Source organism: Fistularia commersonii, chromosome 8, assembly GCF_037954325.1.
Source record: "Fistularia commersonii isolate RoL2024-O1a breed Wild chromosome 8, RoL_Fcom_v1.0, whole genome shotgun sequence".
NCBI classification, from domain to species: Eukaryota; Metazoa; Chordata; class Actinopteri; order Syngnathiformes; family Fistulariidae; genus Fistularia; species Fistularia commersonii.
In genome coordinates, this window is record NC_141291.1 from 16,138,219 (window position 1) to 16,150,674 (window position 12,456).

Sequence of the window (12,456 nt, forward strand, 5' to 3'; positions counted from 1 at the left end):
TGCAATTTTATTTCAACTTTAACATCATTCATGATCATATAAATGTACCAACATCATTTTCTATATGATCAACAATACAAAAGTAAACAAAAATTACAAAACAACATTAAAAAATGAGGAGTTTCTAAATTCAGAATTGATAGAAAATACTTATTAAAATATTCAAAGGAAAATATTTTGGCAGGCCAGATAAAAAAGCAAAAAGGGTCTGGCGAAGAAGGTTGCAATGTAAATGGATTCAACAAAGATCATAATGGATTTGGATGGGCTGTTTCTGCCTGTTCAAGGACAGGAAATAAAATCTTTGGTTTGAGGAGAAATTTGAATTAAAGGGAGTATGAATGTTGTCTCAGCGACGTCCCCCCTCAGATATAGTTATATCTCAGTGTCCACTGGAACGGGTCACCGGAGGGCAGATGACAGATGAGATGGCCATCGGCTTAAACATAAAATTGGACACCCACATGGCCAGTGCACTTAGATGGTTTATGGCCTGATCTAAATCACCGCGGGGCCACAGATTACCCTGACTCAACCAGGACCTGGTTCATCTCGGTATCACCAAAAGAGTAAAAATGTCAATTCATCATTTTATATTTGTATCATTGTATTCAAAGCAGTAGGAGCAGTGAGGAGACAGTTTCCTAGATGCAAGACTGGAGTCACTACATTTGTTTTGTCACAAATAATGCTTAATAATTCTTGATGAAATCTTCTTGTCGTGGCTGGACTCGAATTTCTTCAACATGGCCTGGATGACCGAGAATCTCCGCAGACAAACGGTTAACTATGTGAACACATCATTTCGCGTTTAAATTTTGGATTGTCAGAAAAGGTAATAGCTTCTTGACGCTCATTTTAATTTTCTTCGATTTGCCCCAAAAGCTGGTCAAGGCCGGCAGTGAGAGAGAGGGAGAAGTAACAGGAATTCTGAAACTGACTGTAGCAATCATTTGAAACCCCACTACCATCGGACCAGCCGAAATACATTGAGTTAACACAAAGTTTATATAGGTCTCTTAAATTGATTTGCTTTACTCACGGGTTTTGTTTTGGTAATATCTCTCTGATCGTTTGAAACACGTGTGTTATCTTTGAGAAATACCTTCAAAGAACGTGGTACTAATTTACTCTCCCGTGAATAAATATCACAAATATTGGAACTACATGTTTCCTCGCAATGCATCATGGGCATCACCCATCTGCGCATGTCAGAAACAGGACCAGTCGAAAAGCCCCTGTTCAGTCTATTGATCAACGAGAGCCTGCAAAGAACAGCACAACTCATTTATTTCATATTTACTCAATTTTTTATGTTATTTGCTCTCCCAGCGCAAGTATCATGAGTCTGCAATACTGATTGTCTGACACATTGTGGTGCAATTGCGTTTTAGTACGATCAAGCAGTGGGTCAAATAAACCTTCGTTGCATTCTTTTTTGTTAAATCACTACATATTCATAACTACATATATGAAATTTACTTGCCTGTCCACATAAATACTTCTACCTTTGAAAAAGCGTTTGTAATAGTTATCTTGGATCTCTTATCCCAGACACACAAAAATTATAGGAACCATTAGAAGTTAAATGTTTTTATTTCAATGAAAAAAAAAAGACAAGATATATGCAACAATAATGGCATTAATATAATGAGATTAATATAAAACCATATCAAGGAATATCCATTAATAAAACCGCTAACGTGACTGAAAAAAGACTCACCTTTTTCTGATATTGAACTTGACAAGTTGACGATGAACGTACATCTTGTCTCTTAAACATGTGCTTTGGTCGGTTACAGAATAATGAAACAATTTTCCAAGACACAAAATGCACCCATACCTGTGCAGAAATATTGTAATTATTTAGAAAAAAAGAGAAAAAATAAGGGGGTGATTGACTTTTACCCATAAATTGCTAAAGCAGCTACAATGGTGCATAACCAAACAGTAAATTACCGGTTTGGTAATAGAAGCAAGGAAAATAAAGGACTTCAGCACAATAATTAGCAGCATGGTATTCAGTCAGATTATATGGCAAGAGGCATGCTAAAGGGGAAATGTACCATCAATTTCTTTTGCCCTAAATCTTGAAACAAAATATTTAAGAGTTCATTCATAAACATTTGTATTTGCACATATTTCTGTACTTCTCACAGCAAGCGGTTTGGCATAGATATATTGAGGTCTTATAAATCTAGAGAATATGCATAACAAAATACTGTTACAAAATTCTGACAATAAAAAAAGACCCTGAAATAGCAATTGACTTTGAAGGTGTGTTTTGAAACCAACCACAACCTAGCAGCAAAATGTATAAATACCAACATTTTTGCCCAACAGAAGTCATTTTGGTTTCTTGTAAGCAAGATGCAGGATGTTAACCTTGGCCTTGGCAGCCGCCCAGCTGAATTTCTCAGCATACAGGGACACTTTCATTATTAATTTCACTGATAATCTGCATGTAAGTGTATAATTATGTTCCCATTTTACTCAGTTATGGGACAGTATAGCTTTGAATACTACTGCCATTCAGTAATAAGAATAGCACCTTAGAGCTGCATTAGAAAGTAAATAGGCGTGTCTGTGAGAGTAACAGGCACTTCAGACCGTACGTGTATAAATTGATAAATTAACAATTTGCATGCATGTATAGCCATGCAAACATTTACAACCTGAGGATCAGTTAAAAGTCTTTTCATTGTTTCTTTCACAATGTGACTTGATCAGCATACATTGCTTATCATATACACATAAAAAGGTCACTTTATGTTCATTGATGACTATGGCATCAATTAAACTTTGAATCCACTCAGACAAAATGTTAATAGCACAGTACATACAATACATCAAAATGCACTCAAGTATTTTCAAAATATCTTTTGGGATGAACAATAATAGTGCTCGACTACTGGGTCAACACTTGAAAGACTGAAGTCAAGATGAGCACGTTTGTAACATTGATATTTTCTTGCATCCTGACAAAGCAGTGCGATGTATCAGATCTCAAAAACTTCCCCTTAAAATCCTCACATCATCTTTTATCCAAATCATTTCATATGACTGCTCAGCGTACAACTGTAAACCCGGTCCTTCTTACAAGTGAAGTAGGTCCCACTGAAATATACTTATCTCTTGGGTACACGAGACTTGTACAAAACGTAGTGTATGTGTAATTCATACAGACACCTGTGTTTAAGGCCAAAAACAGTTTTGAACAAAATGAGCAATTCTGCATCCTCTTTGCTACACCATGAACTGGGTGTATCCTTCTGCTCCTGTGACAATCACATCCATCCAGATCCTCATGGCCTCTGGGGAGGGAGCCACCATATAGTAGACCCTGTCATGAGTCTTCACACTGAAAGTCAGGGAGGGGTTTGGGCTCTGAGGGAAGTGATGAAGAAAATAGAGATTATGAATTATAACTGCACTTACATTGATTAAAAAAATGCATACTTTTTATTGTATAGCATATTGAAACATTTATAAATGTACATGTACACACATACAAACCTTATGAGCATTCTTCAAATGGTCATAATACACTTCTTCAATGGCTTGGAAGTAAATCACTCCTTTCAGTTTGGCTTCATGCTTGTCTGTAGAAATTAGAAGCAGATGTGACTTAACCTCTCTTGACCCCAAAGCCTTAAATGAGGTAATACAATTTCAATTCTCAACATCTTATATTATTTTTTTTTAAAACCTCTTGTTCCTGCCAGTGGTTAAAAAAGCAAAAAACACCTTTTAGGCTATATACACAAAATTCTGACTAAAGGGAAAAGGGAAGAAAAACAATAACTCATCAGGTATATGGTAATGTTTGGTTGTTTTTATTTCTGTTGTTAGTGTTTTGGTGGTGGTGGGGGTAAATTATTAAACAATTGTAGTTTGATATGTAAGTCAATGTGAAAAAGAGATTCACAACTGTAACAATCTATAACGTTGTTACTAAGTCTTTTGGCACGTGTTCAGCCCAAACAAATTCTAGAAAATTGTCAAAGCACAAGAGTAAAACCTATGGTCTTGGGATGTTGACTATTCACGCACAGCATGATAAACTGAATTTTGGTCAGTATTATAAAATATAGAATTTATAATAAATACTATCTCACAAATACTGTTAAATACAAGTCTGCATCAATAGACGTTTCCTCTGTCCCACCTGCATAGTAAGAGAGTGTACGTCTGTTTCGGTCAAAGACAAACCAACGCTTCTTCCAGGTTTTGATCTTGCCTCCCATCTTGACTAGATAGCCTCTGCAGGTCTTTTCAGAGATAGACAAATGGAAACATGTGTCTGCACTGTGGCCTGCCGATTCAATGTGCGCACGTAGGTCGAAATCATCCTTTCGCACTGGTAGGTACCGTGTTAGCGGGCGGGACTGCAGTAAAGATAAGGAGAGGATTGATTCATATAGATCATGCATGCACAAATCAAGTTCATACATATTGGAATTTCAGAGCTTTCATTCATCTGCAATTAACCCTTATTTTTTTAAGTCAGACAGGTGATGAAACCTGCACTGATAATTGTATGACATACAGAAAGATGGATGTATGAAAAGCAGAAAAATAGAATAGATAAAACAAGGAACACACATTCTGTCATTAATGAATACACAGGATCAGTTTAATCCTATGCAATTTTAATTATTGAATTTCCTGTCAGCTCAGTTTATATCTAAGTAACTTTTTTGTAGGAGTATGATTATTGGGGTATATTTGTTATATCTACATGTTGCCAGCACGTACATATACTTAAAATTGGTTCAGTAGTTAATTTCAGTATCAGATTCAGCAGTTAAATGACTTAAAAAAAGGAGAAGTGGGTTATGTACGATGGGTGTGTCTTGTTTTGGAAAATTTAAAAAGAGAGGTGTATAAGATTTAAAGAGAAAATATAAAGAGAAAGTATAAGAGAAATTTAGGTTTTGCAATTTAAATTTAATACATTTCAATGGTCTTCAAGGCACATATTCGTACAACTAAATTCAAGACACCCTGTTTATGTCATACGGAAAGAGAAATACAAGTTTGTTATATTAGATACTACTTTTACTGATTATTTAATGCAGAATTTTGTAAAATGGCATTGTTGCAATGATCATCTTAAGAGGGATGCATAAATCATCCTTTTGGCTGTATCATCCTTTCGCCCTCTCACCTGTACACGCTGTTTTTCTCGTAGTTTCACCTCACGGTCAATGAGTTTCTGGCGTCTGCTTGTTTCCTCCTGTAGCCTTTTCTCGAGGTCCTCCCTTCTTTTCTTCTCTTCCTCCAGTGCCTGCTTTCGTATTTCCATCTCCCGCTCCTGGAGGTTAATTGTATACTTTAAAAACACATACAATAACCAAATATTGTGTTTTACTGATATGGGTTTTTTATCTACAAAAGTTCTGGTAGTTCGGGCATTTGGTGTCTGTAAGTATTATTGAAATGGCAATGACCTTGTGTTCCAGGAGCCGACTCTTCTCTGCCTGAGCTTCCCGCAACAGACGCTCCATCTCCTCTAGCTTGGCCATATTTGAAGTACTAGCACTGCAACATGCAAAGGCAATTACATCACAATTACATCGCAAAAAGTATCACAATTACAAATCACAGCTTAGCATGAAGCCAACCACATATCAATTTGCATGTGACTTAAGTTGTAATGCAATTGTAATGTAGTAATGCTGATTACCCACATAAATCGTTTACATGTGTTACACACTGAGGTGAATCTATTTTTCATGTTTTTACAATTGTTTACAGGTGTTTCTTATATATGTTCACTCCAAATGTGATAGTATATTGCCTTTTTTGACAGATTAAAAAGGATCCTGTGTTTAAGAAATAATATTTGAGCAAGTGTCACTATGCGGAAAATATTCAAAATTAGGCTAATGCAGGAGTGTGTCACATGCAGACATGCTCAATGATGGCTGGATGTCAAGGCAATCAAAACTCCTTAAAAAAAGGCTTTTCTGACTCGGACTGTGACTTTCTCACCTCTTGAGTACAAATGGAATCCACACAAAATGCATTCATTTTACATCATGAAAGTAAATGTGTCTGATTTTCTGTGTGTGCCTTAGTCAGGTAAAAAAAAATGTCCTCATATATTTTCTCAGATTTTGCCTCTCTCTACATGTCAAATTTTCTCTGCTGCAGAGCTATTAGGAAATGGATACTTGGTGCTGATCTTTGATGCTGTCACAAGAATGCGGAGATGAATTGTGCACATTAAAGGTAATCTAAATAAATCAGGAAGTAATGGAGAGTAGGAACCTCACGCAAAAGAAATGAGAAAGAATGAAAATTAAGAAATGAGGACACAGAAAATAAAAAGAACAGATACTCCTCTGTACTCTTAGTACCATTGAATTGTATTGATGGATCAGTATCACAAATCCTCATTCTATGTTAACTTTCTTTTAAAATATATACTTACCACAGTTACTTTGATATGTTTAATTTTGGATGCAAAGAAATAAAAGTATCTTTTGAATGATTGCTAAAATGCTTTTAATTATGAAATAATATTTTAACACAAACGTTTACCAACGGCATTTGTTGAAATCCACCTTAATTCAATGGTGCAGTAATATGGCTTTCATTGATTCAACCTATTATACCAATTACAAAAATGAAGAGTCACTACAGTTTGTACAATGTCGGAACTAATAAAGCAACACACAATTTTCCTATATCCTAATAAATAACATCCCTCAACATTCGTCTAATCTTGTTGTAGGATATATTTTTCCTGTTCTACCCTTCCCTCCATTTTTGAGTTCATCCCAGCGCTGTTCTCTTACCTGGTTCGATGGGAGGAAATCACACTCATTGTCACTGACACCTTCAAATCTTTGTCATTATGGTATTGAAAAAACTGGAGAAAAAATACTGATCTTGCGCGAACATAATTATCTGTAGAATCGACAGAGCCCTGACTAATGTGTATATTCATAAAATAACACATTAACCAGCATTGTTCCCTCTCTTCTATCCAATTCTATGAGACGACAGCTTAAAGAAAGTGGAGCCATGCTGAGGATCAAAGAGGGAGCATATTCCAGGAAAAATGCAGACTATAGACAGGTCAATCTGCAAATGGTTTAGAACTACAGAACCTAACTGCTGAAACAGGACAATACCATTCACAAAAATAAGAGGAGGGGTGGACAAAGGACACATACAACCAGCTGAACAGCAGTGAAGGAAAGCAATTCCACATGGTTGAGTCCAGATGGAGGCTGAACCCCCAAATGCACCTCCACAATCATTCTGGTTTGTTCAGTTCATTTGAACCTGAGATGGTTGAATGTGAATGAACGAACACACACACACACACACACACACACACACACACACACACACACACACACACACACACACACAACTACATGTTTTCCATCTTCCGTAACCTGACCCCTGAAACACTAATCAAGAGTACCCCTTAACTGGTAACACGTACACGTCTACACATCCTATTCTCCAAGGAGGGAGCATGAAAGGCGGGAAACTTTGGCTTTGCAAATGCACACACTTTTTACATTAACTCACTTTCTACTTGTTCTTTGTTCATTGGAGCGCTCATCCCCTTCCTACAGTCTGTGTTTCAAATTATGAACAAGGAGAGACATTTTTTGTTTTTAGAGTGTCACTTTTCAGTTTTTTCTATCATTCAGTTGACCTTGAAGTGCCAGGTTCCTTAAAGTCCTTTGTGGGAAATGTATTCCACACAAGTAATGAAAAGTTAAATTCATCACCACATACAACAGCTAAGAGTGACTGTAGAGTCTTTCATTATATTAGGTGCATGAAGTGCTGCACACAGGCTGTATTCCTTAAACTTCCAATTAGCTTTTGGCCATGAAATCTCCATGTGCACTCATGTGCTCCTTGTATGTGTTCATTTTGAATAAACTCAGAATAAACATTTTGACTCTTCTGAGGTTACTCATGTATGTGATCCAGCAAAATGGACTTTCTTTTGTCTGAAAGCATGACTGAGCTTGGTCAGGACATTAACAGATTTCAAGAATACCTCCCTCAAAGACAAAAAGCTAAACACAAGATCAAAACAAGATGTGATCAGATCATGAGAGATAATATTGTTTTCTATTTGCATCTGGCTGTTAGACAAGATTGAAAGAACTGTCGACAAAGTGCAAAGTGCAAAGTCTTTTATGTCTGGTCAACCATGACAACATTTTTTTTTTAAATGTGCATACACATTTGTTCTTCTTCTAGCATATTATATATATGTATATATTTTTTTCCCGAGATAAATCTACAATGCATGCACTTACCTTGACACATTGTCTGGAGAACATGCAGAGATGCTTGTTTCAATGGAGTCCGTACTATCCACACTCATTGTGTCGAAGGCCTGGTTATCACGATACCCAAAGGCATCAAGATAGAGATTTGTTTGAGAAGCTGCTCGTGAGCTAGGCTGTCCTGGAAAATCACACACACACACAGACGGAAAAGAACAAGTTCAATGGTAAAACTTCTAAATAATGGCATTAGCATCACACACACACACACACCCGCACACGCACACACGCACACACGCACACACGCACAGATACACACCCACACACACTAACAAACATACACGTGTTGTACCTGTCACCCCCTCTGGGTCAACAGTTTGCCCAGCTGGCTTCAATTTTGCTTCACAATGTTCCTCCAGTGTGACAAACCTTTCACTACATCCAGAAAAAAATATCGACTCTTTCAGGAGCAACAACCACTTCAAGAAGATATATGTCCAATTAGCAGCCCTCACAAAAACTCTGAGATGTGCATCTTGCAAGCGAGGTAGGCAGGAATAAACCTAGTGCAATAACCAAACGTAGTTCAGGAAGCTCAAAGATGGCTACAAGGGCAAACACAACAGAACTGGTTGGAAATGGTATGGTGCAGATACTGAAGAGAAGTTCAGCCTCTGGTTACAAGAAGAATCAACAAGAATGCAAACACATACACAGACAAGCACACACACTGATACTATCTGCTGCTTGCAGCAGACCCACCCGTCTGATGAGCCAGATCAAGCGACCAAAGGGACTGAGGGACTAGATTTATGTGCCAGGCACGGGAAAAACACCATTACTGTTAAAAGGCAAATATTTCAGAACATATTCTTTGTTTTATGTGATTTCATTCTCAGTTAAAGCAGTGAAGAAACAGTTCTCTCTCTATATAAGAAGTTTCCGATGATACCAACTAGATGTGAGTGCAAACACATTAAAAGGACAACATCATTATTTTGCACCATGTTTAGGCAAGAGATTTTCCCACTGATGGGAAAGTGGAGGCTGATGTACTACAGGTTCTTTGCCAATGAAAGATGGACTTAAATGAAATAATATGATGAAGATTTCTTAAACCACCTTTCACAGATATTAAAAACATTTTGTGAATTTAGTTTTGCGATCACACACATTAAGAGTGGAAATGGCAGTTATGTGACACGCTTCCTTTGAACATGCATCCCAGCCCACTCTGAACCCCACAGGCATGTGGAAGGGAGTGACTTCAGAGAAGCCTCAACTTTAACTTTTTTTTAACTCTTCTCTCTGCTTATAAATGCAAATCAAGGGATGTCAGCCTTTTTATTACACTAGCCAGAATACACTCAAATCAGAACAAACAAGTCAGCTGAGGGGAGTGAGACAGGAGAGTAATGCAGACATCCAGACAGGAAAGGAGACAAAGAAGTTGTGATGAAGAGCAAGACGAGAGAAGACAAACAATAGGAGTCAAAGTAATGCATCAAATAAAGAAGAGCTAAAGAAAAGAGATGTTAAAATGTGGCAAAAGCAGATATGAGAAAGGGCAATAGATGGGAATGCGCAGAGTAGAGGAATAAAACAAGATATTTTCCTTCAATTTTAGATTTAGAACAAGAAAGGTTATATTTTTGTATCCCATTGGTAGCATGTTAATTTGACATATAGAGTTATCATAAACCTTGACTGTATGGGTGGCCAGGGTTATCAGGGGATGGATTCAATTCAAATGTTACGCTACTGCAGCATAACGCATTCAATGCAGATCTGATAAGTAGGAATGTTCCTTGATTATGCTGTGTTTCTTGAAAATACCAGCACGCTAGATTGTGACATTTGGAGAAGAATGAGAAAACTGGAAGATTGCTCTTAAATCTTGTCTCCTTTGCAACTATCAAGATAGTCCTGATATTAGTTAAATCTTTGTCATTGCAATTATTGAAATGTGGAGAAATCTCCCATCACATGTTTGGCCAGAGTCTAGATTGTTTATTCCATCTTGCCCCGCCCATGTCAAAATCTTTATCTGTATTTACAGTAAGTTTGTTTTGGTATGTGTGAGCTGGGTTTCGTGAATGTGTATGAGTGTGTACCTTTCTGCAGACGTCGACTTTCTGTTTCCTTATTGGATAACGAAAGAATTCTCGGAAGAATGCTGCCACAGCTCGTGCTCTGTATGAGGGGCTGGTGTGGCTTTGAAACGAAAAGTCAGAACACTTCAAACGTCAAAACTGTGCATTTAAAACTGTCACTGTGAGCTGCATGTTGAAAGAAAAGTAACATTAAAGTTTGCATCATATTTTGTGATATCAATAATGGATTTATTTACCTTAGTAGGGAAACTGCGTCCAAGAGTTGCACATGTAAACTGGGGAGTCAACGTGGGTGCAGTTTTCTTCCTAGGTAAGGTCCCACTTAGATGTAAGCCACTATTTTTCTCAGATCTCTTTCTCTCTTCCAACAAACGGATATGCTGTAATAAACATATGTAAAAAAGGGAAATACACAACTTATTCAAATCAATTAATTTCAAGTTCGTCTGAAATACATTTGCACAAATATAGTTCAAGTTTAATTTTCAGACAGCGTTTAAATGGATGTACTTAAAATGTCACTATTCCACCATCTAGTGGTCATTTTGGCAAAAGACGTTGGCATATTAATACGCATGCAATGTATTGTTTTGAAGACTGTACCTTATTGACTTACTCAGCAAAAATGTTAAATGAAAATACTTGTGTAGAGTTTATGTTTAAAGGCATTTTAGATTTGATGGTTGTTAAAAAATCTTTGGTTACATAAGATTTACAGTAATGTACAGTATGATATGATGTGAGTTTTAATTAAAACCGGAAATACTTTATTGATCCAGGAGGAAATTTTATGATCAAAGACATTCCACTGATGCACTATGAACAGTATTATTTATACAGTATATTTATACAGTAATTATATACAGTATTATTACATCTATTCTCAATAATTTAAAGCAAACATGCAGACAAAAACACAACAGCAAGCACACACATTACCTGCCTGCATCTGCTGTGTTTTTTTGACAGGAAGGGGAGGCGGGGGGGAGTCAGGAAGAGGAGAAGGGTCTCTATAAGTCACAATGTTGTCTGGCCAGTGCACGGAGAGTGTTTTGGCAGAGTATCGAGAATTAAGATTGGCAAAAGAAGGAGCGGACTGACAGTCGGTGGGTGAAGAAGATTGACAGAGCTTTGAAAAAGAGACAAGAACATGGTCAGAACACTGAAGAAGAGGACAGCGATGGGGAGGAAAGTACACTCAAGTGCAGACACTTTGCATGTCTCTGTGTATTAAGCCACCCACACACACATGCACACACCTCATCCTCCATGTCGTCATCAGGGGAGGGATTTGTCTCAGGGGAGGCACTGGCAAGAGTGGGGCGAGGGGTGGGTTTAAGATCCCCCCCTAGCTGAGAGTAAAGTTCACTGATTTCACTGACTGTGACATAGCCCTGGAGAGTTTCATGTGGAGAAATGGGGGAGAGAATGGGTAAGCCAGAGTCAGTCAGCCTTAATAAGATGTTATTTCAGTGAGACACACTTGCATATTAGTTTTTATTAGCAAATTAGATTATTATTATTAGAGTATTCAAATTCCAAGCGGTCATTTAGAAAATGTTTTGTTAAAAACTGAAGAAGTAAACTATTAGATTTTCACACAGTTACATCAGATGATATGGGTTAGTACAAATTGCAAACTCCATGAAAAAAAAGGAAAAGTTTAGACTTCTTTTAAATTCCCTGTTAACAGTTATAGCAAGGCAGCAGAAAGACATGGTAAAATTAATCAGCTAAGCAGAAAGAAGAAAGGGATAAGGGAGAATAGTGGAATACAGTACATAAATAAGATTTAGAGTCAGTGCAGCAGGCACTGAAAGAGTAAGTCAAGACAAAATACCTCAGCGTTCTTGAGAAAAAGAGATGACAGGAGGGATGAGAGGGACACACACAGGTTGACTGGAGGAGGAGAAACTGAAGCAAAGGTGGTGTCATAGCAACCACTCCCTAAAGACTGACAGACATCAGGAAAAAAGGCTGTATCCTAGTAAGCAGCCAGGGGGAAATACAACCAAAGACCATAAAAATGTGTCTGTCCATTTTCGGGATGTAATTAAGTTGATGAAAAT

General features: G+C 37.3%; 1 protein-coding gene across 7 annotated transcripts in view; it reads right to left on the reverse strand.

Annotated features, from left to right (window-relative positions):
* Positions 1-1,577: 1,577 nt before the first annotated feature.
* Positions 1,578-12,456, reverse strand: part of phldb2b (pleckstrin homology-like domain, family B, member 2b) — a 41,461-nt gene continuing 30,582 nt past the window's right edge. For 5 of the 7 annotated variants that reach the window (XM_086151401.1, XM_086151398.1, XM_086151399.1 and 2 more), the window contains 9 exons: positions 11,647-11,781; positions 10,624-10,767; positions 10,388-10,487; positions 8,304-8,454; positions 5,454-5,544; positions 5,171-5,317; positions 4,169-4,388; positions 3,517-3,602; positions 1,578-3,387 (listed from right to left, as the gene is read on the reverse strand). In XM_086151401.1, the coding sequence (XP_086007527.1) occupies positions 3,247-3,387; positions 3,517-3,602; positions 4,169-4,388; positions 5,171-5,317; positions 5,454-5,544; positions 8,304-8,454; positions 10,388-10,487; positions 10,624-10,767; positions 11,647-11,781 (1,215 nt within the window). In that variant the 3' untranslated portion in view covers positions 1,578-3,246. Of the gene's footprint in view, positions 3,388-3,516; positions 3,603-4,168; positions 4,389-5,170; positions 5,318-5,453; positions 5,545-8,303; positions 8,455-10,387; positions 10,488-10,623; positions 10,768-11,326; positions 11,517-11,646; positions 11,782-12,456 lie in introns of those variants that run through there. The other 2 variants (XM_086151402.1, XR_015106538.1) reach the window with 2 other exon arrangements.